At 46.4% G+C, this 26602-nt stretch overlaps 2 protein-coding genes and 1 long non-coding RNA gene across 9 annotated transcripts in view; 2 read left to right on the top strand and 1 right to left on the bottom strand.

Moving 5' to 3' along the window:
* The window catches only part of LOC113123128 (cyclic AMP receptor-like protein A), a 43635-nt gene extending 40776 nt beyond the window's left edge, over positions 1-2859 (top strand). For 2 of the 3 annotated variants that reach the window (XM_026294950.1, XM_026294951.1), the window contains one exon: positions 1181-2859. In XM_026294950.1, the coding sequence (XP_026150735.1) occupies positions 1181-1348 (168 nt within the window). In that variant the 3' untranslated portion in view covers positions 1349-2859. The remainder of the gene's footprint in view (positions 1-1180) is intronic. The other variant, XM_026294952.1, reaches the window with a different exon arrangement.
* Positions 1672-6046, bottom strand: LOC113123129 (uncharacterized). The gene is made up of 3 exons (XR_003294941.2): positions 5780-6046; positions 3568-3686; positions 1672-1751 (listed from the first exon to the last, which is right to left on the bottom strand). It is a non-coding gene; the product is annotated as an uncharacterized LOC113123129 (long non-coding RNA).
* Positions 6047-6660: 614 nt separating this feature from the next.
* The window catches only part of bcor (BCL6 corepressor), a 37056-nt gene continuing 17114 nt past the window's right edge, over positions 6661-26602 (top strand). For 3 of the 5 annotated variants that reach the window (XM_026294946.1, XM_026294947.1, XM_026294943.1), the window contains exons 1-3: positions 11834-12675; positions 22067-22148; positions 22348-25521. In XM_026294946.1, the coding sequence (XP_026150731.1) occupies positions 22146-22148; positions 22348-25521 (3177 nt within the window). In that variant the 5' untranslated portion in view covers positions 11834-12675; positions 22067-22145. Of the gene's footprint in view, positions 6680-11833; positions 12676-22066; positions 22149-22347; positions 25522-26602 lie in introns of those variants that run through there. The other 2 variants (XM_026294945.1, XM_026294944.1) reach the window with 2 other exon arrangements.

The following is a 26602-nucleotide window of genomic DNA, read 5'->3' as shown; positions in this document are numbered from 1 at the left end:
GGTGTTGACCACAACAGTCAGCCTGTGCTCACTTGATAGTGTGGTAGTTTTAGAGTTGAGTTAGAGTGGAAAACAAAAAAGTATGTCAGAAAGTGTGGCATAAAGCTGAACCTTGCTCAGCTTTTGTTCTCCAGTATTTGAGTGTTGAATGGCAGTGGGCGGGTCCAGAGTGTTATCTGGGGCTACTTTCACAGTGAAAGGCAGCCTGCTCTTTGTGTGTCAAAGTCTGTATGTGTGTAACACTCAAACTTATCAACTCGGGCGACTATGTAAAAGACGAGCATGGTGTTTGGATGGATCGGTAGAATGGAGAGTTACTACATTGACACCTGTAAGATTAACGATAACTATTATCAAAACACACTAGTATACAAACGTCTGTGAAGAACTACACTAGTTGTCTTTATCAAACATAACTCAGACCTGGACATATCTGAAGATGATTGGAAACGGGCAAAACCACCAACTCTGGTTAAAGCGCAGTCTGATAGAAAAACTAATACAATATTTTGTGGCTCCAAAATAGAAATTTACTCAAAGGGGTCATGGGGACAAGATGAATGCTGAAGGCAGTGTGATTAAGAAAAATGGGCTGACCATATTTTCCGAGCTTGCCCTTTACTTTCGCTATAATGAGAAGAGGTTTGCTAGAGAAATAATGACAATTTTTGGAAAAGAAGTTAATTGCTCTTTTGGCGTTTTATACAAAAATCCTAGACAAATGCGTGGCTCAGTATAAATCTTTCAGTTTTTCTTGGCTGCTAGAAAGAAACCCATCACTCCGAAACAGCTGCAGTCAGACCTTCCATCAAAGGATGACTGGACTGCAGTCGTCCATGAAACAAATTCTTTTAAAAAAAAAAAAAAACAACCTTTAACCTAAGACTACCATATATTCAATATGTAAAGTTCTGGAAAAACTGATTACATATCTTGTATGTAGGGTATGTATCTTGTATAGTGTTGCCCGTGTCAGTCCCTTTTTTGGCTGTAAATATCAATTATTATTGTTAATGTTATTAATTATTAATATCAACACACACCAGTACAAACAGTGTGTGTTAATTCTAACTAACTGTGTGTGTGTGTGTGTGTGTGTGTGTGTGTGTGTGTGTGTGTGTGTGTGTGTGTGTGTGTGTGTGTGTGTGTGTGTGTGTGTGTGTGTGTCTGCATATTCCAGCTTGCCCTGCAGTCCCGGCTGTGTGACAGGACTCGGATCGGAGAGTACCACCCCGGAGCAGTGCGCTACACACAGGCTGACCTGGTTGACCTCAGCGATGACGACGACGATGACACCAACGTGCTCTTCTACTCTCCTGACATGACCCTGAAAGACCGAGGGCCCTGAGAGAGAACAGGACTGAGGGGGAGAGGGAGACAAAAGAGCTGGAGCCAACGGAGCACGAAGGAGGGTGACAGGCAGAGAGAAACGCAGCGGATTAGAAACTGAGAGGGAGGAAAAAGAGGTAGGGAGGGAATGGAAGGGAAGATTGGAGGGACAGTCAGGCAGATAGAAGCCGGAGATGAGCTGTCAGGTTCCATTATTAATCTCCATCCTTTACTATTTAATATCTTAAAGACACACACACACACACACACTGAACATAGCTGCAGCTCCCTGCAATACTACCATCAGAGAGGAGCGAGAAAGCAGCAGCTTCAACGATCGTTCTAATGTTAAAGGCATCTGCTGCATCCCAGAGGTCTTAAAACGATTTCCCTCTCTGTGCCGTCTTCTTGATTCCCAAATTCTGCAGTATTGTGGCATACCACAAAAATGAAAGGAAAAACACATAAAGGACTGTTGAAAGCCAAGCATAACAAGGTGTTAGTTTAGTATTCGCAAGCAATTACTTTTTCACTTGTCTGCAGGAGATGAGGTGAAAAACAGGCCTTTTTCAAACGCACCGTCTGTGTCAGACATGAAAGCTTTTACATCTGTGCTGAGGTTGATCACATTACTGGACAAATTTCTTGCCAACAAGGGGGAGGTGGGGGAAATACAGAAGGGGGTTTTAAAAATAGTAAACGCGGACTTGTTAGGGCAGATAAGTCCCACAGCACCAGTGTTGCTTTGCAAGGAGTTTCTCCTTCCTCAGACAGTATTTGGTTTCTATGGCATTACCGTTGATATAACTTTCACACGAAGTATTCCTACAAAAGGTTGTTTTGTATTTATTTGTATTTTTTACAAAATGCTACACTTGTTTGTTATACTGTATTTATAACAGATCAATTTACTGTATATATTTAAATGTATGCTCTATTTTTGTAAGTGCCTGGGACTGGAAAGTAAAGAAAATGCTTCTCTTGGTCCAAACCCCTTTAGCCTTATGAACAAATTTTTAAAAAAGACATGCTAGAACATACTTCTCTCTAAGGTCCCTGCCAAAACAGGTTGAAATAGATGACACACGCATGGCACCCACAGCAGAGCAGCAACCTTTGATGGTTTATCACCTCATGGCCCGTGCCAGTGGTGCTGAGGGGGCATGGCGGAGGTGTGATTGGCAGGATAATAGAGTCGCTTTATATTCAACATCGGCCCATTTGGTTTTTCCCCATATCTAGGTGGTTTCATCACTGTCTGAGCGCGCTGCCGGCTGTCAGCTGCCTCCCTGACAGGTTGAACTAATGAACCGACACTTGACCCTTTTTACCCTTGAGTTGTTGAACTTTTCTGCTGGGCGTCAGTGACACCAGAGTGCAACTTTAGTTTTCAGTTCACAGAGCCCCACTACTGGATCACACACACACACACTTGCATTGTGCCCGTACCCCTCTTACAGCACTGTTGCTGGTTTCCCTTGACTGCGCACTCCATCAAATAAATGAGCAGGAGAGACATTTCATAACAAAGCTGAGACTGGGCGTGTTTATTTTATTTTCACATTGATACGATCCCTCATTCCCTCATCTGTGTCTGTTTATGTGCGTGTGTGTACGCGCGTTAAAACGTCTTTCAGACCTGGGCTGCTTAAATAATGGATATTAATTATTGGTCGGATCCTGCTGGCCTCTGCCGTGTCTCCAAATCTGGTTAACTGGATTTTGATTAATGAAATATGCGCGCTATGTCCTCCAGAAAACCAGACTTTTCCTCCACACATCAACACACACACACACACACACACACACACGCGGCTTTCCCCAAGACGCTTGAACATTTCGAGCCCCGCACCCTCCATATATATATATATAGAGCCCGGCAAATAAGCGAATCTCTCTGTCACGCAAGAAGAATTATTATTCCCCCCTCATATCGTCGCATGCACCGTAATTGGATACAATTTAACACCCGCGGCCCACGGGCATGTCGGCAGGCGCACTGCCTACTATTAGCTCGCCTCGCCTCGCCACCCTATCATTTGTCAGATCTGTGTTTGTGTGCTCCTGGTACCTCCTGTGTGTGTGTGTGTGTGTGTGTTTGCGCGCGTGCACGTGGCTCGAGAAACCGGAGCCATTGTTGGAGCCCTGCCATGACCTAGCTGTGACGCATACAAACAGAGGGAGGGGGAGAGAGGCGACAGCAGCAGCAGTCCAGGCGCTGAAAAACAAAACTGTCACCTCGGAGCGAAAGGCAGGCAGGCCCGGTGGCTGTTTGTCGCTCCTCTGCGCAGCCTCCACCGGGAGCCTCGCCTGTTGTTTATTACAGCACCAGCAGTATTTACAGGCCGAAGCTCATCCTAAACCCAAGAGTAGAGAAGGTTAATGTGGAGATTACAGCCGACATGAATGATATCTTAAAAGTATAAATAACTATGTCCAGGGTGATGTGTGGCCCTTTAGATCAGATGCTTTGATGTTCTATTTTTGCAGAGGGATGTATTGAAGTGGGGCTTTATAGGCTTGCCTTATATGATTATAAGAATGTGTGGAATTCCTCTCTGTGATAACAATCAGGTGGCCATTAGGCAGCTTGGCGGTTCTCTCCATTCAGACATATGAGTGGCACATGAACAAAGCAGTACTTGAAATACAGGGCTAGTGTTTTTTATGTTTAAATGGTAAAGCTTGATACTTTAAAAAGATTCAGCCTCTAACCTGCAGCCTACAGTGCGGCTAAAGGATAAATTTGGTGTTCTATGCATTTTTATTGTCAGCAAATCCCACTAAAGACCAAAACCAACGATCCATTAGTGCCTTCAGTGTCTTCCAGCTTCCCGGTGCCTTGTATGGGGAACTCAGCCCTATGAGCCCATTTGTTTCTACTAAATGCATAAATATTTAAAAGCAGGTCCCAAATAAATATGTAGAGCTCAGTAATTTTCTTTCAAGAAATGGGCACTGTATTTTTTCTTAGCACCACTGAAACTGGTGTAAATGTTAGGGACTATTTTACGTTACGGACTGTGATATGTTTGGTGCCCTCCAGGGTGGTGAATGTTGGATTTCCTCCAAATACTGATCTCATGATCACCATAATGATGGTGCAACCGATGTGTTTTTAGGTGACAGTGTGATCCAGTAGGATATGTTCTGTCAAACTAGTATTAAGGTACATTTGCTTTGTGTGTTCCTTTATTCTGTAGGTTTTTTGTAGTTGCCCTTGCTTTGTCAGCAAACAGGTACAGATACAATGCAATAAAATTTCCAAGTGGGTCCCCAGCTCCCCCAAAAATCTCCACGTTCACTGTCACTCAGCTTTTGGTGAATTTAAAGTTCTATGTAAAAATTCAACCAGTGTTCAGTAGCAAATATTTTGCACTTGCGGCCCCACGAAAGGTAATCCTGCCATTCGCTGCACCACAGAAGCCTCACTACAAACAAAAGTTAACTCCCACAGAGACCTTTCAGCCCTTATTAGTGTAAAAACAAACCAACTTCAACTTATTTCATACATATATATAAAAATCTATAAATGATACAGAAGACATGACACATCTCTTTTAATGCCAAATTTGTTTGGTTTGTTCCATTTCATGACAGAAAGGTAGATCCTACAAAAACAAAGCTTAAGGACTCGTCACACCCCTGCTGATGCTCATGGAGGAGCACTGGCAGTTATCATAAACACCAACCAAATGTATGACATGAGAAAAACTCTGAAGCTTATTATGTGGATATTTGGTGGCCAAGTTGAGGTTTCTAATGACCTTTTAAAACCGATGAGGTGAAACATCTGATACATGCAGCAGATTCCCCCCGCCCACGTCAGAAATGTTTTGACTAGCCACTAATTTTATGAGTATTTAACAAAAAACACAAAGGTTTCACGTTCTATTAATTTAACTGTTCAGTTATGTTCTGAGTCTAGTGTATCTCCTTTTATCAGGACTGTAATTAAGAATTAATTCATTTTCAGGTAATTAATCTGTTGAACAATTGCTCAATTAATTGTTTTGTCTTTAAAATGTCAATCACTCTAAACCAAACCTGAGTATTCAGATGTCAAAGTGTTTGGTCTGGCCAACAGTTCCAAACTCAAAAACGTGTAATTTGCTATGAGAAAAGAAAAGCAGCACATTTCCACGTGTGAGAAGCTGGAACCCGTAAATAGTTTTCCCCCCCAAATCAATTAGGCCTAATTGTTCCAGCTGTAGTCTAAACATTGGTTCACAGCCTTCCCTGCGCTGCCGGTCTGATCATTTGTATTTATAGCCTAAAGTGTAAGTCCAGTTTTGAAATGTTTGGCTTAAAAATATCAGAAACAGCCATAAAAACATCACGTTTAATGTGTGCGTCATAGGAGGACCCCCCCACCCACACACACACACACACACCCAAAGTCCCATAAATATTACTGACAATATGACCTTGGTGCTATGACCCTGCTTACGTTTTTATTTCTTGTCTTTAATGTCCCTGTTTTCCTGCATCCTGTCGGATATAAGCTCGGCTGTAGTCTGCAGCTGCTGCTGCCTGAGCGGATCGGAGTGCAGGAGCGAGCGGAGCTTCAAGCGCTGCGATTCGGTCCTGAAAGAGTTAAATTAATCTCTCTACCATACCCTCTCTCTCTCTCCTTTCTCTCAACACACACACAGGCTGCCACCGCCCCAGATAACAGAGGGGCGCCTCTCCCCAGCCAGCCAGCCTCCGCTAATCGCAGTGGCAGGAGGGGGGAGTGGAGTGCCGGCGGCCTCTCACAGCGCTGGGCTTTTTATTGACGCTGCCTGCCTGTGTGTGTGTGTGTCTGTCTGTCATCTGTGTGTGTGTGTGTGTGTGTGTGTGTGTGTGTGTGTGTTCGTGCAAAGCTGTGCATGCTTGTGGGTGCGTGTCAGACCGAGGGAGCTATAAAGAGGTATGTGTGCTTCCCTCTGTGTGTGTGTGTGCGCGCGCGCTTCCCTGTCTGTGTGTACGTACGTGCCTGCGTGTTTGTGTGTGTGCTTCCCTCTGTCTGTGTGTACGTACGTGCCTGCGTGTTTGTGTGTGTGCTTCCCTCTGTGTGTGTGTGTGTGTGTGTACGTACGTGCCTGCGTGTTTGTGTGTGTGCTTCCCTTTGTGTGTGTGCGTTTCCCTCCGTGTGCGTGCGTGCATGTGTGTGTGTGCGCTCCCCGCCAGCAGCGGAAAGCAGGGAGAGGCGGGGAACTGGGAGGGTGGGTGGCGAGGTTATGAGCGGAACTCGACAGAGGCCGACAGACGAGAGAGAAGGAGGGGAGTGAGGGAGGAGGAGAAGGGGGGGAAATCTTTCTTGTGCTGCGCTGAGAAACGCCACCGCTTCTCCTTCCTCTCAGATAAGGTTCGTTTGAAGGGTTTAATCTTTATTCTCTGAAAAAAAAATGACGTGACTGTTCAGTGTTTCTGTCCGCGCGTTTTTGAAAAGGGGATTGCCGTTTATGATCCCCAAGGTCGAAATAAAACACGCGTGATTGATCGCACTGGTTATTTTATGTCACGGCCCCACTGATTGATTGCATCGATGAATTTAGCAGCCTATTGATTAGGGTTTAATCTATAGGTCCGTGTCTCGCAGTGCTCCGATAATTGGTCCCCCCCCCCCATCCCCTCTCTCTCAGCAGTGTTTGGCTCGGAGCCACTCTCGCCCTGCCGCGCCAGGCTGTAATTATCCCCGGTGAGGCCGCGCTAACGCAGCGTGGCGCGCCTGTGGGGAACCGGTTAGCCCTACAACACCGGTGGGGGTGCACGAACGTGCGTGCCCGCGTGTATATGTGTGATTTCTTTCTTTCTTTTTTATGTGTGTGTGACGCAGAGGGAGAAGGTGGTGATGTGCTGATATTTCAGTAGCCTTTATCAGAGCAATTCCAAGTCCTGACATGCGCCCTTAGAGCTTATGAGATGAATTATAGATTAGAAAATAGATTCTGAACAATTTATACGCTCTATAAAGTCCCCACTGATTCACCCACAGTGAATCCATAGGCTATAAACACATTATGGGAATATTAGGTTTTCTAAGGTGAACATAAAGCATAATTAGCACCATGAGTGCAGACTGTGGGTTGAGTCTTTTTTTTTTTTTTTTTTAAAAGAGTGTGTTCAGGTATAGATTCACTGACTGTGTGTGCGCTCATGCCCGAGCCTGTATGTGATAGTGGGTGTTCAGGCAAGTTTCTGTGTGTGTTTGTGACTGTGTGAGTTGCAGTAAGCGATCCATAACGATCTGCAGGTGGATTGTGCTGATTAGTACCGGCTGCTGTGGACTGAGCTGCGTGCAAAGAGCTTCCTGCAATCTGAGCCTGTCGACTGAGAGTGTGCGCGTCTGTGTGCGAATACAACGTCGTGCTCGCTTATGCGTTGGCAGGCAGCCCTTTTTAAAATGTGTGTCAGGGCTGTGTGCGTGTGGTTTCACATGTGTGTCTGTGTGCGAGTTTGAGGACATCATGTGAATATTTGGTTAAACATGTGTTCTTGCAGCATGTGACGAAGGTGTGTTTTGCTTGTGTGCACATGTGAAGTTGCCAGTATGTGTGTCTGTCAGGCCACCGCTTCAGTGTCTGATTGCAACAGCAGATGGCTGGATCACTGTGACCTCCCAGAGTGAGGCTCTCTCTACACCGAGTGTGTGTGTGTGTGTGCGCGCGCACGCGTTCATGCTGTTCTGGTTTTGACAGGACACAGACACTGAATCCCTGACAAGACTCAAAATAACAGTTAGAGGATGGATTCACAGTTTTTATCACCATTATCCAGCATGAGGCACATGTTGTTCTCAGGCTGGCTTTTAAAACCACACAAGTTCATACACAATCATAAAAGTTCAGCCATAAACAGCCCTGATCTTGCTCCCCAGACGTTGCTTTTGTGACTCCCTCAGTTTCCCAGCAAAGGTGTACAGCTGTGTGTTTTTGTGTTGAGCGTCAGAAACTTAGTTTGCCCTGCGGTTCCTCAGAGCAATATTCATCCTAATCCAGTTTTCCAGGGAGTGATGGAGAGAGCCATTTGCTTTCTACGCCCTCTGAGTCAGAGCAGAAAGGAGGGAGCGAGAAAAGACCCTGTGTCCTGTGCCGGTGCTGTTGTCTTTCCAACACCCAACTGACCTTTCAACATGATTATTAGTTGTGTGTGACGTCAGCACCCGTCTGTTTTTAACTGCTCAAGATGTGAGGAATGTTTTCAGCATATATAAATTATATCCTGCAGGAGATACATAAAACATTAGAGCTCTCTTGAGATCATGCACCTGAAAATAGATTTGATTTATGATTTTGCTCAAATGTATTCACCCCAAAGTTAGAGCACAATGTAACCTGTAATTCACTGCGAGCGATGAGTGACTTTCAGAGGAGCACCGTTGCTGATGATACCTACAAACCTGACTTAACTCCTGAAGCTCTAGTCAGAAAAACATCCGTGTTGTTGCTGATTGAGGCCTTAGAACAGCTTCTCAGACTGTTTGGAGACAGGAATCAGAATTTGGAACTGGATGCTCTGAAAACCTCCCTGCTGACAGCTCTGAAAAGAGGCACATCAAATCTCTTTATGGCCCAGTTTTTATACTAACACTGCAATTGAGAAACAGGGTTGCCAGGTTGGATCCTACCTGCAGAAATGTGGCCAGCAGGAATGAATAGGACATATGGTGAAATGTGGCAAAATGTGTAGAGCATGACATTCACATTGCCAACACTAGACCTGCTGGTATACGTCCTGTGAAAAGATGTGTTGGCATAATATTTTAGACTTAAAAACCATGTTAGCAGAACCAAAGTGGTGTTTTGGCTGCAGAGAGTGCAGGTATCCTGGTCACATTAGTGCGGTTCATCGCATGCCAGCTGCCACTGTGTGACCACATAAAAATTACAAATGTGTGTGTTGCTTTCTCCCTGTTCATACCTGTTGTTTACTTCTCATATTCTGGTTGCATAGCTTAGACTGAACCTGCTGAGTTTGCTAGACAAATACTCTACACTCTCAGCTGCTTTTTAAGGTTCACAAATATCCATTTGCATGGGAAGGAAATAAACAGTATCATAGCTGTGTGTGGCAGTGTAGTCTTCAACTGTTTCTAGTTTCAGTAAAGTTTATCACAGCTTATTTTTGGGGTGGGGGTTTAATAGCATGTGCTGTATGTCACACATCGTCCTATTAACCAGAAACTTCTATTAAAGCCTCCACAGACTGTCCACACTGTCTGGCTAAGTCTTCGATATGCATCTTTTTTTCTGTTTTTGCTTTCTATTCCCATTAAGGCTGTTTTCACAGCAGCAGTGACGCTGCATGAAAACACATAGCCTACAGTTCATTTGAATGGAACCGGTCCATCAGTGGAGCCATGGGTCTCAGCAAAACAAAGCAGGGATATCTGACAAAAAGCTGAACGTGGGCTCAACTTTGGCTGCAACACATTATTCGTCACAGTGCTGCATTGTCCAATCAGATACATGCAGGCACACATGATGGATTAATTTTTAACAGGAACACCACATTTGTACTATTTACCTTGCAGTCATCTCGCTGTGACAGGTTTCTAGTAATGAAATCCTATCTGTGTTACAAACTGTTGTGCAGTAGCTGGGTGTCTGAATAGCCTTTTAATGTATAATCAGTCATGCTAACTTTCTGGATAATTTCTCATTGTCTCACAGTGACAAAACAACGCATCATTCCCATCAACAAGGAATTTTTTTAAAAAAACAAGCCATTTCAAAAAGAGCTTTCAGTAAGAATGAATCTGGAAATGGTGGCTGCATTTTTCAGTGTTAAAAGAGAAATTGGAACCTTTGGAGAACAATGATCTACCTCTGGTTAGGGGCTGTGTGGTAGTAAAGTTAAGAGGCCACCTCTAAATTTCACTTGTTTTAAATGTCAGTGTAGCTGATCACACAGCAGAGGAGAACCACAGCCACAGAGAGAAGGGAAGTTCGGCTTACTTAGAGACAACAGTAACCAGGCCTGTCTGTCCCACTTCTTTGCTTCTTAGCTGGGATGCACAGTTGTTATAATTTGCCAACCACAAAGGGTGGAAGACAAAGACTTTAAACCAGTTTCCTCTCAGTGTGAATGGAAATGACCTGATGGTTCGACAGCGGATGGTAGTGCGTGCACATGTAAACAGTATCTTCAGACTGAGCTGGTTAAGTGTGGACGTAGCCTCAGCTGTCTCCCAGCTGTGGTCATAGTGGGCGACTGCCAGTTATGAGAGGTGGAGGGTGGGGCTGATAAGAGCAGACATGCCCAGCAATTCACCCTGAATCTATTTAAGTTGGAAGAAAGGCTTCCTAAATTGCTTGTCACAGAAATTCAGATGCACGGTGTAGTTTCCTAGGAGTTTTTTTCCAGAGAGGAACAGCGGATTTTTTTTTTTTTTTTTGTTCTGCCATGCATGAATACACCCACCCTCCTTTCCTTTTTTCTCAGCGCACAGGCCTTCTCCGTCTTCCCTCAGCTCACTTCCTTTGTGCCTCTGACTCCAAACTTTTGGACAGTTTGCCCTTCAAAATGAGCTTTGCGTTTTAATGCGCCCATATGTGAGTGCTTTGTGAGCTTTGTGTTTGTGTATGACCGTCTGGTTTAACTCCTACTTTCAACAGCTGTGGCAAATGCAGCCAGACCTTCCATTTCCATGTCCCCCTCTTTTTTCCTACTCCTACTCTCCCACTGTCTGTCTGTCTGCTGGCCTTTCTCTTCCTCTGTCTTTCTGTCTTTCTCTCCTCTCTCTCTCTCTCTCCTACACACACACGTGCAGGCACATGATGCACACACACCTCAGGCTTGATATTCATAGCCTCCTCCTACTTCACTTGACATGGGAGCCTTAACAGATGTGCCCCAGCCTTGAGCTGCCTCTTTCTCTCTCTCTCTGTCTCTCTACAGCCTCATGCTGCACAGATTTACCTTATCTGTTGGCTTGGGGGGGGGGGGTTCTTAAATTGACATTTAATTTGAATCTCAGTTTAAAGTGTAGAAACAAAATCAAAATGTGAACAGTAATAATACAAATTTGTAAGAAGGAAACTAAAAACACTGGTGTAAAACTATGAAAATTGAGGTTGCAGCTTATTCTGCTCCACCTTATTGGCACTAAAAACAGATTGATTCTATGCATAAATGTACTTTGCAACAAAGCAAAGAGAAATGTGAGGCCCCTCTTTTATCTCTCGCTTTTCATGTAAACTCAAAAAGCGCTTGATTTCTGCACTTTCCCTTTAGTCAATTATATATTTTCATTTTGTTTTTATTTTCATTCTGTTGTACTTGTCTTATCTCCTAAAAGGCGTATAATTTGTCGAACTATTACTGTAATTATTATTAAGCCATTTTCTGCCTTATTTCTGCTGTTTAAACCTCGCCTGTTCCTGTTTTGGAGTTTCAGCGGAGCTCGTGTGTGTGTGTGTGTGTGTCTGTGTCTGTGTGTGTGTGTGTTTGTGTTTCTGTGTGTCCCTGTGTGTGCGTGCGCGCGCAGCCAGTGCCGTGCGCTGGAGGCTTATGGTAATTGCGGTCTCCCGACTGGCCTTCTGGGTAGAGTCTGCGCGAGTGGGAGTGGAGCGAGTCGCTCGGTCTCGGCAGCGTTCATCCATTCTGTGCGGCACTCCCCGTACAGCTCCGTGCGTCCTCGGTGCGAACCGGGGGCTCCGACCGGGCTGTTCACTACGCTTGTAGAAGAAAACGCAGGGCGAAGAGCTACACGGAATAACCTTCAGCAAACCTTCCGAGACACGGACTTTGGAGTCGCAGAGGACATGGAGTGACGGAGAGCGGGAGAAAGGGGCTTTTTCTGAGGACGGCGTGCTCCGCTGAAACCCAACATGGCGCTGCTGCGAGGTACGGTCGATCTGAATTAATTTCTCCGCGAGTCCGCCGACCTCGCCACCTGTATCCTTCAGGGGCTCGGGTCGCACGACGCACTGGTTCTCCGACTTAAAGGACCTTAACGGATTTTCTTTTGTGGATATTTCTCGATATCCTGACGTTTGTTTTTCCTCCGCGCAGGATCTTTTTTTGTCGCTTTATGGAAACCCAAATGACATTTACAGCAGCAGAAAAGTCCGCTAGAAATATACGGTACTGGATGAGAGTTCCCCGTAGACAATAGAATAAGGAAAAAGAGCATTATATGTAAGACTTGTTTTGTTCCGTGACAAGTGGATAACCTGTTAGGCACTTTTACTTTTTTTCTTTTTTGGCCGGGATTGTCTGTCTCCAGCAGATAGTACTGTGACCAGGCTTGTCTACGTACGCACGGATCGCTGCCCTCCTAGTTAACTTGGCAAAACAGGAAAAAGGCGAGAGTTGGGGGCGCACGGACGGCGGCTGGAACTAGCACCAGTTAACCAGGTGAGACAATCACTGACACATCGAAATGTATTTTCCTCCCCATGTGTTTTTTTCTTTTTTTTTTCTTGGTGATGTGAAATTCCCTGCATGGGGACTGAAAACACACAGTGTCCTTTAAAAAGAAAAAACTACTGCACCGTGTGAGATGTTTCTAAAAGATCTGCTGTTTATTATATGTGTGTTCTGAATAACATGCTCTTCTTCTGGGGCTGAATCTGGACGCGGTAGCCCCGTGTTGTGCGCAGAGACTGGGAGAACATCGGCCACTTCTAAGAATAGCGCATAGGGTGGTCTTTGTGCGTTTCGGCGGGGCAGTGGCATGTGGTTGATAACACGCGCACACACGCATAGTGATCCGACCGTGAGCTTGGCCTTTGTGCAACCGTCCCGTCAATCGGCCCGGAGTGAGAAGGACGTCCCAGAGGTTAGCGGGCTTGGAAGTGGCGCCGTCCTTGATAGTGAATATTCAGGCTTTTCGCACTCTGTTGTGTGACGAAGTGTGAGTGTGCCTGTGGGGCGAGTGTGGGAGTGAGTGTGATTTTGTGTGTGTGTGTGTGTGTGTGTGTGTGTGTGTACGCGTGTCCGTGCGCGCACACGGAAGCTTCTGCGCTAAACAAGGTTACGGAATCCAGCCTCGCCCTGCCAAAGGGAAGCGAGCGCTGCTCCGTTTATTCACGGTTCAGTTCACTTGGACGGCATCTCTTCGCTGTTTGTGTGTGTGTGTGTGTGTGTGTGTTGCTGTGACAGCTGACTGCGTGTGTGTTCGTGGGGCAGCCATGGGGGCTTTGTTTGGACAGAGTGGCTCTCTAAGGTAGCGCTGTGGAAAGATGTGGGCTGGGAGAGACGGGACTGCACCGCTCACCTTCCTGTCTAGGTGACGGAAAGCACACTGGCTTCGCGCCATCTCTCTGTCTCACGCACTCACAGCGCCTTGCAGGTGTTCTCCGATATGACTTTGTGCTACAGTGTGTTGTTTTCCACTCCTGCATGCAGCCTTGCTGCGCGACTAGTCTTTACATTGCAGGGAATATCCTTTTGCGCTCGGAGGATACGCGTAGCGCCAGTTAGGACCCCGGCCCCGATAGGGAGAAAGTTTTCATTGCTTTAACAGCTCGATGTGAGCCTTAACAAATCAAAACCCCCTTCTCAATCCAATCCGCTATGTCTAGTCTTCTACTATCAACTTTGTCTTTTATTTATAGCTACAGTCGTCTTCCCTCTGCACCATCACAGGCAGCAGAGATCGGCGTGAACCACTTTTTCTAAAGTTGCTGGTTAATTGGAATAAGTGCTGCAAGGCGTTTTGGATGTGTTCCAACCTGAATAATCTTCCCTAACGATTCTTTAAGGCTCCTCCGCGGGCTGCGGAGCCTGCATTTCACGAGTAGCAAAGCGGCATTTAACCGAGACATTTCTCGCTCCCATCTCAGGAGAGCGGCTAATACGTGGGGGTGGGTTTCCTCCCGTGCCGCCCTGCCTACTGCCTGTCCTGGAGCCACACAGGCACTAATTAGGGGACGCTCTCTTAGGACGATCGATGTGCCTCATATTGGCTGGCTCCAGCTCATTGATGAGCTTAGTGAGGGAAGCAGCTACTAAAAGAGCACTTCAGCCTCGGTAGTCAGTCCGCGCAGGATATACTGTACAGAGTCGCGCGTAACGCGAGCGTCTGAGAGAGCAGGACCTCGTGTTGGGACCTTTGGAGAGAACAGAGCAGAGGATTAACCGCCTGGGGGGTGGGGGAATAAAAGACTAATGGTATTTAAATTAAACGCCGGTTTTAATTGGTATAGCGAAGGACAGTTAAATCTGCTTAAAGCTACATGTGGTCTTGTTTTGAAAGGATAGCATTTGGAAAAAAATAGGACTGGGGACAGTGATTTATGAGATGATTTATTTAATTATTTATCGAACTGTCCAAATAACATGTTGTCTTTGTGTCACTGTTCCATTTGTTCCCTTGAGTTCGGTTTGTTTTGGTGGAAAAACTGATATACAGGGACTTTTGTGTCAGTTTCCTGAGGGAGGCCTATATTAAAACATGACTGCAGGTTTACACAGCCTTTGTTTTCGTCTTCATAGACACTCTTTGGTAGCTTCCTATGGATTAATGACTGAAATTAAACACGGAGGTGATCCATTACGCAGCTATGGAGTTATCCGGTTGTCCTGTTTTCATACATCTCCCCGTCAGTTTACAGCATCACCTTTGTTCACGGCTCTAAACTTTCACTTATAGAGCCTGTTCCTTAAGTGGTACATGTTGTGGAAGCTTAAAACAAATACTTCACATTTTGTGTGGGCCGAGTTTATTTATAGTGTGCCCCCTCAGACTGTTTTGCGCATCATTTTTCCACTGCGCGCTGTGAAGTCAGTGTGGGGCTGATCTGTTCTCCAGGTGTTGGAACACAGAGGGGGAGGGCTGCTTACCATAGAGTGACATACTGATTTCTCTCTCTCTCTGTGAGAGGACTTAGCACTTCTTCCATAAACAGTGTTTTATTGCCTCAGGCTCATTAGTTGTCACTGTGGCGTCTGAACGTGGCCTCTCCAAGTAAAATAGAGGTTTTAAATGGGCGCTAATTGTATTTATTGGAAATGATTTGTAATAGGAAAGGCGCAACAATGCATAAACTAATCACAGGTTTCATTCTCAGTCTTATTTCCAAGACAGCCACACGGTTTAAATGAAAAACATATAAAGCTGAGGTGGGGATTCAAGTGTTTTTAAGATTCAAAGAGCAGATATATATTTTTTACAGCGGTCTGTGGAGACATTCAGTTGTTTGTGTATGATGTGTGTGTTGTTGGGGAAAGTACCTGCACACAGCCGCAGCCCCGGGTCAAGCTGAGTGATGTGTGTCAGCGGTGATGCGTGTGGCGACTGGAGAATCTGCTGCGTGCAATCTCCATTTTCCACCCATTAACCTGCTGTTTGTCCGCTTTTCTAACGTGCAATCAATAGGGACCACGTGGGTAATATTACGCACAGGGAGAGCACGTCAATAAAATCACAGGAACACTTTTGCATATCAAACCAATTCTAATGTGTTAGGAAATAGGCAGGGAAATGGTTCGTCAAAGGAAATGCCCGTGTGCTTTTTTTATCCAGTCGGAGACATGAGCTCTGTTTTATTGTTGTCGCGCTTGTTTTTTTTTTTTGTTTTTTTTTTTTCTCTCACTCACGCCTGGATATAAAACAGCAGTGTCGCTGCCGGCGCTTCGCTTGGTGCTGAAGCGAGGTGCGTGCGAACGAAATCGGAGGCACGACAGAGAGCCGAGGAGAGAGATCGGTTTTCCAGGCGCTGTGCAGCTCCCGGAGGAGACGTCACGGTTTGATTGAAGCTATGCTCCGTGCTGGCCTCCCGGGACCTCGCGATGAAACAGGAGAGCCTCCCCCCTCCTGCCTCCCTCCCTCCCTCCTTTTCTCTCTCGGCGCTCCACAAAGCTTTTTGTTTCGTCGAGGTCTAGAGCCCACGGATCACTACCCCGCAAAGATATGTCGGCCGCCTGTACTGTTTCACCGACACAGAGGCGGTCAGGACGCTCCAGTCTCCACTCTAACAAATATCTGGCATATAAAACTGGTGTTTTTACGCAGGGGTATTTGTTATTGTCCACTTTTCAGACATTTATCACTGTCATATATAAATTGCTTGTTAATCATGACTCCAAAAGCAGCATTTGGATGGTTTTGCTGATGAGTGTTATTTCAACACAGGGACTGTAATTAAACTCCAAATCTCACTATGATTGCATTAAGTTTCCTGACCTCGCTGTGGCCTATTGGAAGATTGATTTAGCAGCAGAGTAACGATGACACACCTCGCCTCCCTCCTCTGCGTCTCTGCAGGCTCAGTCTTGATCAGGCCTCCTCGGTTGTTTTTAGATGTCGGTGCCTCGGGCATCTATCTGACGAAATCCCGCCGACGCTTGGCAGCGCAGCAGGGTGATGGCGATAGGAGTTTATTACACCAACTGCCTTCAAAGCAGGAATGTGTTATCTGCCTGGATGGCACATCACTGACTTCAGGTTGGCTATGACGCTTTGACCTCGAGTTGGGCATAACATTTTTTTTTAAAAAAAAGCTAAATCTTTAGTAAAAGTCGAATTAATCTGGATTTTTTTCTTAGACGAAGGTTTTTTTTTCTTTTGTTAAACTATCATTTTCTCTTATAGCCCCAGTTCCCTGACGCGAACATGTGACCTTTTAAAAACCAGGTATCTGAGCTGTGTGCGGTGTAAACGCTGGGTATGTTTCAGGGTCTGTTTAAAGTGACACTTATTTAGCCTAATTTGCGTCTTTACACAACACCAATGATTAAGCCTCCTCTTTAAACACACTATTCATCCTACATGGGTGGGGGGTAATATGTAAGGAGATCAGTTCTGTGGCGTCATGTGCTTTCATTAGGACCATCTCACACATGAAAGCAGCGCCAACATTTCAAAGAGAAGTCAAGAAACCTCCGGTAAACGGGGCCGGCTTGTCCATGCGCATCCCTATTACAATTGGGTTCTTTTGGTGGCATAAAGGGCCATTTAGTCCTCATTTGGCCCCCGGTGAATAGAGCCAGTTCAGCAGCCGCCGCCTGGGCCCTAGTGACAGCATGGGGTGCCTCACAATGTCGCCGTTGTTGACGGCCGTGCTGCAGAGGGGGAGAACTGAACCGTGCACCGACTTGCATGCGGCTGTGCAGCGGCCCGGGAGAACGCAGGGGCCCATTGTTTACAGCTCCGTCGCTAATAATGTGACAGCTGAAGAGACGCCGCTGGCTCCTTCCAGCTCTGCGCTCCACCAGCAGCTCGCTCTCTGTGTCCTCTACAGCATTTATCTCCTCCATCTCTCCCTCAGCCCTCTGTCTCTGCTCAACCTGTGTACTTCTGTTAGATCACAGACGACACTGACAAACAGCGTGTCAACTTGCACCCAGAATCTACGTGGAGAAGATCAGTCGGACCATTTGGCACACGTCGGTCGGATAATCAATAACAATTAAAATTGGGCACGCCTTCTCTTCCGCGTTGGCAGTTGTTGCTGAGTGCAGCTGGTGAAAGTCTGGCCTTGAGGCTGTGTAGTGAGGAGTCATGGCTGTAGATTTCCTCCGCGCTCTTTATGTATTTTCTCATATTTGTTCCCGCTGGTTTTTATTTTATTCACCAGCAGTGTGCGCCGAATCCCTCTTTTTAATTGTGCACACACACACACACACACACACACTGCGACGCTGTGTGTGTGTGTGTGAGCGCGTGCGCCCGCATTTAATCCGTGTTTATCCCCACCCCACCCCCGTCGCTGCGGAGATTATCCTGCGTCACACTGCATTTTTTAGAGCTGATCGGAGCTCTGCGTTTCAGAGAACCTGGCAAAGCTCCAGGGACAAAGAGCGAGAGGGCGCCTACACTCCCACTATAGCCCACAGCGAGACCCACATTCCCGCTTCCCGTTGTTGGCTTGCTACCGCGCACACCTGCAAACCTGACCGTGCAGCAGTCAGATCATAAACATCGGGAGGGTGTTTGTGGATGATTGATATTCCCTGGATTCTCACTGTGCATCTGCGTTTCTAGATGGCCACTCATCAGCTTGTGAGGAAGGAAGCTGCTAATGTTGATAGCAACCGCATTCCCAACTGTCATTTGCTCTGTCTCTCTCACACATACATATCACCGGTACGCACGCAAACACTGCGCTACACTGGAGACAGAGGCCTCAGCCGTGGAGGAAATGAGGAGCGGTGCCGGTGTTTGTTCCGGTGCCTAAACCGCGGGTCACTGAGAGTTCAAGTCGTTATCGTTAGAAACAGGAAAGAGGGAACACACGGAGAAGCGAGTTTGTTTTCTCTCTCTCTTTCTTCTCTCCTTCATCAGTCTACCCTTCTGTCCTTCTTTGTGCCTCCTCCCTTAAAATCACACAATACTGAAATACAGAGGTGGGCTGCGTAATGTTCGGCTGAAAGCACCCGGTGGTTTTCTGTTTAATGGCGCGAGTCAGGGCTCCGCTCCAGCGGTCTGCTTGATAAACGCAGCTCCAACCGCTGCGTCCCTCCTCTCCCTGCCTGCCTGCTGCTCCCGACCACTGTGATAAATTGGACGACCGTCGGTTGTTTGTTGCGCAAACTATTCTTAGCAGCAGGGATGGGCGTCAGCACACAGCCTTTCCTCCTTTTCCTATCTCACCCGTCCTTCCACGTATAACGTGACATTTTGGCAAGATTACTTCCCTGAATATTTCTAGAGCTTCAGGTTTGTGAGCCACTAATACAAGACTTCCCAACACCAGGGAAGAAAGCTCTTTCTGTTCAGGGCTCAGTGGAATTATAAACTGTAATGTGTAGGCTTAACGCCCTCTCTTTCATAGACTCCAGGGTGCATTGTTGATGTGAATGTTACATGAGCAACGTTCCCATAGCATCTAAAATGAGCAGATACACGCCTACTTAATATAACAATATTGACATAAAAGCATTGTTGTGGTCCAATTTCCCTCTAAAATGCACATAGCATTTAACAATAGCCATAGCAGGCAGGTGATAAAATAGTGATCGATGGAGCATTTCCTTCCATGCGTTTTGGTGCAACTGGCACGAGTTGTGAGCGTGCAGGGGTCAACACATGCGTCCTAGCGATGAGTTTAATTCCCCGCGGTGCGTGCATTGCGCATTGGTGTGTTTGATCCTGACCTTGAGGCCCGGTACACACTCTCATCCTAGCTGGACTAATATTCATTTCATGGAATGACGCTGCGCTGATGACCACAGCACAGCGTGGGCACGTTGTAAAGTAATAACAGGCCATAACACATCCGACTGTCTCTTCGTTGCACTAACCCGAAGACGAACAGACTATTTTCTCCCTGTTTTTCCTGGAGAGGAAATGTAGATTTCTGCCAGAGAGCAATATTTCACTATGTTGGTGGTGAAGGCTGAACACAAATGTCCATAAAGTAACTGAGAGTCTGCGTTTGCAGAGAAGAGGCGTTTTGAAGTTGTAATGTCGGGTCTCACTGAGCGCAGGCTTTTTAGACGTGTGTGTGTGTGTGTGTGTGTGTTGAAGTGCATGTGTCGCTCCAGGAAATACGGGAAACTGGGGTGATGCGATCCCTGTGTAATTTGCACATACACGTGGCTGTGCGCACATTCGTACTTGCGCGGATGTTGTTGAAGCAGGACTGGCTCCGGGGAGCTTTGGCAGGGGTGTGTGTGTGAGGGGGGGGATGGGAGCGCTGGGGCAGGGGGGGCTGTACCGAGGGGCCCGCAGCAGCCTGATTAATGGGCCCCAGGTCACGGCAATAAAAGTTGCTTGCCAGCGGCGAGGCTCAGAGGCGTTTCTCTGCGATGATCGAGGAGCCGAGTTTCTGTGCTGCTCTCAGAACTGCCGAGCACGGCAAGACTTCGCTTTTACTATTTAAAGGCGCCTCTCTCTCGGTCTCCCACGTCATTTTTGCATAGGCTCCACTAACAGGGCTGCCTTGCTAAAATGTCTTCCTTAATGAGTCCAACATTTAAACTTAAATATTTCATTGTAAAGAAAGATTTTATGGTTCAGTGTCACCTGTTTGAAGATTTTGAAACAGCCTCTTGAAATTAGGCCCTCTCTTTCATGTCTGGGTTATTAAGATGCCGCTTGGTTCACCAGTTACACTCAGTTTCTCGTTCCCCACAAAGGAGAAAAGTTAGTGTTCGCTTAAATCTGCTCTAAATCTTGACATGTTAACTTTTTTTGTCAAACTTACATGAAGTTAAGGGTTTTCTCATTTAGCAGTATATCAACGAAAGTAAACATACATTTAAAATATGGTGTTTACACACACACACACACACACATTTAAAATATTTAGGTTAGCTACTTGTCCAAAATGTATTTAATCCTACAAAGAGCCACTTGTATCTTTATCCTAATAAAGTGTTGTTTAAGGCCAAGTATTAAAATTAACATTTCCTGAAGTGTTGTACTAATGATTAAGTGATATTGGTAAACGATTTAATATCTCAAAAGTTCCATTCTATGGCAGTGCTGTAAATAAATTGACTACAGATTAGAATGGGCTATTTCACATGGATGTCTTGGTGTTTTTTTTTTCCCCTTCATGTACTGTCATCACTTTTGTGGGGAAAAACATCAAAGAAGCACTAGTATTTTCACATCCACGGCCTTGTTTTATCTTTTCTACCTGTCCACCATATGTGCCTTTTTAATATGTGTTATTGTTACTTTTGCATAGTTGTCACTTTCTTTTTGCTATATGCATAGTATAGTTTTGTGTGTTCGTTGGTGTGAGTGTTTGTTGATCTGTGGCTCTGTGTTGGCGGGCGGTAAATGGTCTCCCACCGAAGTGATCTCTGATGTATAATCTTCCCTCGCTCCGCTGGCTGAGGCAGCCGAGAGAGCAGGTCAAAGAGGGCGCCGAAAACCCAGTGTGTGGGGAACGTGACTGAATAGACGCAGACCCACAATGCACGTCTAGCCCACAGGGTGGGCAGGATGGAGGTCAGGGGAGGGAGGGTGGATGGAGGGGTGCTGAGGGGTGCTGACGGATGGGAGGGGAGGGGAGCCCACACAGTGCTTTCATCTTCACTGACTACTTCAATGGATTTGTGTGTATGTGAGTGAGAGTGAGAGGAAGGGTGTGATGACTATAGCTTGCGGTGCCATTATCTTTCTTTTCTTTGTCTCTTTGTCCTGCTCCCTGTATCTTGTTTCACTTATCCTATTTGATTGCCATATAGCAAAACTGCAACTTATATGCTTTGAGGTCATTAACAGTTAAAAGTTATTTTAATTTTTATTATTATTTATTATTTTATTATTTCAAAATTGAAATTCCCCACAAATCCTACATTTTTTTGACATGAGAAAAAATTCCATGACGGAAGCCATTCAGTTTTTTTTATCCATGTCTCAGTTGAGTCAGGTCTTGTGTCTGATTAAAATAGGACAGTGGAAAACATGATGAAGAAAGTCATGCACCTTTCTTGTGTAAAGTACTTGATGAGTCCAGGCTTGTTGTAACTGCCAAAGTTGATATTTTTCAGATAGATATAGCACCCAGATTTGCATTACTTAAAGTAAGCAAGCAAGTTTTAGAATCTCAAAACCTAAACTTCAGTATTAAAGTTAAATTGCCAAGTGCAAACCTTACCTGAAGTTTTTTTGCCTTGAGTTTTCTCAGGGTTTTGTTTTTAACACTGTATGTTGATATATGATCCAGATTTCTATGCCCTAAAAACTATGTGCAATACTTAATTTTTATTTCTCTTCTGGAGATACAATGAACTGATAGTTTTGTCCCGTCAGTTTTGGCAGCCACAGAGCTGGTGTGTGTGAGAGTGTGTGTGTGTGAGAGAGAGACAGAGCCAAGATAGTGACTCCTAACTGCTTGCTCCACAGGGCAACATCTGTTCGTGATGTCGATGCTGAGACAGAAACCAACCTGGAACTAAGACAAGGGAACCACATCACACAAAACATGGCAAGTCCCTATGCTCATCCTTAGTGCTGTTTACATTTGTCACATGAATAGTTATAATATGAAAGTAAACTCTTGCTGTCTTTAGTTTGTGCATAAACAGTTATTTTTTTATAGTTGTTACATTTTCCTGATTTTTTTTTTTTTCTGTGATAGGTATTATTTTTGTCTTGATAGTCAAATTTCTTTCTTTATACCACAGGTGGATGCAAGGTTGACGCCCCTAGCGGCGATGGGGCTGGACCGAGGCACTCTGATGCATGATGGACTTCGTCTCCATAGTGAGGTTGTATATCCTGGGATCAGAGCATTGCCAACAGAGAAGGGCAGAGAAGCTCCTGCCCTTCCCCTCGCTTATAACAGGGACCGTCTCCCAGACCTCATCTACAAGCCTGATGGCCCTCTAGACAGTCGTAAGCCCACCAATGGATACCTGGGCCTTTACAAGGGCGCACCTCCAAGTCTTCACAAGCCTGTGCTGGTTCCTGGAGCTGAAAGTCTAGCTTTGGAACGCAGAGTAGGGCCTGGAGAAAAAGCATCTGAGCTGGGCTTGGCAAGTGCTGGCGGCAGCTACCTCCGCTTGCCATGGCTCAGCCCCTACCCTGAGGCAAGCATCTATCCCTTCATGGACACATCCAAGTACGCAGCTCTAAATATGTACAAAGCCTCCTTACTCAGTCAACCCAATCCCTATCTTCCCCAACACCTGGCCTACCCTTCTCTGTGTGCAGCCCAGGGGGCTAATGTTAACCCTGCTGCAGCCGCCTCCGCTGCTGAGAGGCTCTACTATATGCCCCCTTATCCTCCTTCCCCCATCTCTTCTCCCCTGGTAGCGCCCCCTATGAGGATTCCTGCAGTCACAGTGGCCCCCACATCATTGGTTCATTGCCAGGACAAGGGGCTCGGTGTTGCATCTCCATTTGCACAGCAGCTTCACCAACCTTCCCCACATCCTCAGCACCATCAGGGTGCTATAGACAGGGACCGGTCCCCAAGCAGGAGCAGTAGACCAAGCAGACCCCCCTCTAGAAAGGGCTCATGCAGCAGCAACAACAGTGGTACTAGCACTAGTGTCACCAATACTGGGAATAATAATAGTCTGCCTCCTGATTCTTCTCATGCATCCTCTCGTCTACCCCAGCCCCACCCTCCCTCTGCACTCATTGAAAACTCACTGGACTTACAAAGGCCACTTGCAAGGATAAGCCAACCACCCACTTCGTCCACTTCTTCAGTATCTGCCTCACCCTCATCCACACAGTCCATTCCTCATCCATTCTCTGTTAGCAGTATGGCATCAGAGCAGCCCTCCCCTGCTCGGCCCAGTCCCCACAAACCCAGGCCAAGAGATGGGGCACCTGAGCACAGAAATGTAGGGCCTGAGAAGAGACCCAGCAGATCACCCTCCAAACCCAATTATGAGAGGCCAACTCATCAGCTCCAAGCAACCAAAGACTCAGCAGAGAAGCCCTTAGATTTGTCTGGAAGAATACTGGAGTTTGGACTGCCTACCAATGGATTCCAAGTTAAGATGGACACTATAGCATCAGGTGCACGTTATGGACTGCCTTCTAGCCGAGAGCTCATAAAAGAAAGCCTCTCTGTCTCACCTTCCTCCCACCCTCACTCTGTGGTCAGCAGCACTTCATCAAAGGTCTCTGAGAGGCCAGAGATAATCAGCACTTTACACTCCTCCTGGGTTGTACCTAGCCCATCTCCTTCCAATACACAGCACACACCAGGCTTGCCCCCCTCTCCAAGGCCTAACACAGACCATGGCCTTCCACAAGCCAAAGGCTCCTCACCTTCTGTTATCAAACACAAGGGTCTAGAGAGAGTGCTCCCTCAGCAACGTAGCTCATCCTGTCCACGGATAGGGGAGCCCAACCACAGTGTTTCCTCCACTCAACACTCTGGTTCCTCTCTGGCCACCTCTAGGGCTCCTTCTCCTAAATCCAATGGGGAATGGGTCAAACATAGCCCCAGCCAATCAGAACGTCCCTCAGTTGTGGGCCACCACAGAGAGGGAATGGAGAAACCCTCCCAGACCACTAAAAGAGGTGAAACGACTCCGGAGGTGTCATCATACAAGAGGCCCTGTTTAGAGAATGGTCACCCTCCTGGTCACATGTATTTTCCTCAAAGTGATGCTTACCTGAACCACAGTTTGGCTTATGCCAATAGATACATGCACTACCCTATCCCTGATGGAATGGCGCTACATTCTCTGCCAATTACAGGGAAAGGCCCAGTCTACCCTCACCCAGTATTGCTGGGCAGCAACAGCCTTTACCCGTCCCACCTGGCAGCAAAACCCCCATTACCCTACCACAACCTCCCAGCTGGTCCAGGAGGGGAATACCTAACTTATAACTCACAGGAGATGGCCCATCCCTTGATGCAGACTCACTCAGACAGCAAGGTGCCAGAAAGAGATGCAACTTTAAAGCCTCGTGGACAGGAGAAATCTCGTGGAGCTGTTGAAGAATGCGGGGGCCAGAGAGATCATAACACTGGGAAGGAGACGGGTGATGGAAGCCAAAAAAAGCCTGATAGGGAAGCAGGAGCACAAGGACAGGGGGGCAGTCAAAGCAAACTCCCCTCTTCATGTGCAACGTCAAGAGAAAAGATTGTCTGCATTGACCTTGTACACTCAGACACAGATATTGAGTCTACTCCAACAGTCCACAAGCAGCCCTCTGCTGAGACCAGCACCAAGGTCAACCAAAATGAATGTTGTCATAGTAACCAAAATCTGACAAAGACTGACTATGAGCCAAAACACCAACACCACCTTTCCCTCTCTTATCAAATCCACTGTGGACAAAGCTCCATCTTGAAGCCTAACCAAACTGATAGACAGCCAGAAACTCCCTTTGGGAAAGCAAAGATTCTTCGGGACACAGACTGTCCTCTGGTGACATCCCTAACTTCTCCACAGCAGGCCGCCCAAGTAGAGGAGAGCCCAGAGGAACAGAGTCACAGCCCAGACCCTGAAGACCAAGACCAGAGCACTTTGCGCTGTGCCCGTACATCCGGGGAGCGCAGCTCTGGTAAGGACAAAGGGGACAGGGGAAACCGAGCTCTCCACCTCACTCAGCGCTGCACAGATGTAGTGAAAGAGTCAGAACAGGAAAAGGTGTGCGAGAGGGAGAATGAAAAGGATGAAAGTCTTGTTGACCTAGGGGAGCCCCAAGGAGAAGGGGATGAGGAAGAAGAAGGCGAGAGCCAGACTTCATCTAAAAGCTCTCGTAGATCCAGTCTGGCCAAAAGGATTGCTAACTCCTCAGGCTACGTTGGCGACCGCTTTAAATGTGTCACCACTGAACTCTATGCTGACTCCAGCAAGCTGAGCCGTGAACAGAGAGCTCTGCAGGTAAGGCAATTAACACTTGTGGGTGTATATATGGTACAGGTTATATTGGGCTCAAGTTGATACTGGACTGTAGAGAGGTCATATGAGATAAAGATAAACCTATGACCAACATTTCGTATGTGCAGACATTTCAAACATACTTTCAATTCCAACATCCACACAGGGAGGAATCCCTAAGGCCACTGTCTTTACTCCCTTGCTTCAATGTTCAGAACTGCCTGTGGAACAATCCCTGCATGATATTGGCATACTCTGCATTTATACACAAAACAGGCAATGCCAGCACAATACAGAATAGTTTAAGTGCTATCGTGCTATTGTCCTGGCCATAGGCTTGACTTTACTTTATCATTGTCTTAGTAAGTTGGTGCGAGGCCAGTTAAGGCCCTCTATCAAGGAGGTCATTTCAAAGGTTAACCAGGGCTGCCATCTCTATTTGTTGATTAGTGAGCAGCCATTGAAAAGGTTATTTCTGTGCGTGCGTGTTTGTGTGTCATACGTGCTTGACCTTGTGTGACTGCCTTGGGGCTAAAGCATGTGTTAATGCTGACTGTGCTATAGAGTCGTATATTGTAGCTTCAGTAACATGGCTGTGGCAGCCTCACAGTTCACAATGCCTTTGGCTATGCTTAACCCCAAGGTTAGGGGCAGTGAAGGGCTTGCAGTGTGCGTATAAACCAGCAGCTGGCCCCTTTGGGGTTCCTCTTAGCCTTTCTGCATGCCCTCATCCGCCGGTTGCTATTCCCTGCAACCCTCCTCCCTGTGATGGCCTATGCTGCCCTGCCTGGTTGCTGTGCAAGGTCATAATTGTCCTCACCCCATTGGCTGAAAGACCCTCTCTGCTAACACACATCACACTAGATCTATAAACACACAGTTGCAGCAGTGTCCACTAAGCTTGGCTATCATCCTGTCATTCATATGCACACATTCAGTTATTAATTTTAGACTGTCAGGGGTCTCTTATGCTCAATGTTCAGCATAAATAAAAAAAACAAACCCTGTTCTGTGTTATCCACTGACTCAGAGGCAGATATGTTAATAGGTTGCACATGTCTCTCTATGTTGTGATCTCACCCTA

The sequence above is a fragment of the Mastacembelus armatus genome, chromosome 21, assembly GCF_900324485.2.
Source record: "Mastacembelus armatus chromosome 21, fMasArm1.2, whole genome shotgun sequence".
NCBI classification, from domain to species: Eukaryota; Metazoa; Chordata; class Actinopteri; order Synbranchiformes; family Mastacembelidae; genus Mastacembelus; species Mastacembelus armatus.
This window is presented reverse-complemented; position numbering and strand designations above follow the sequence as displayed.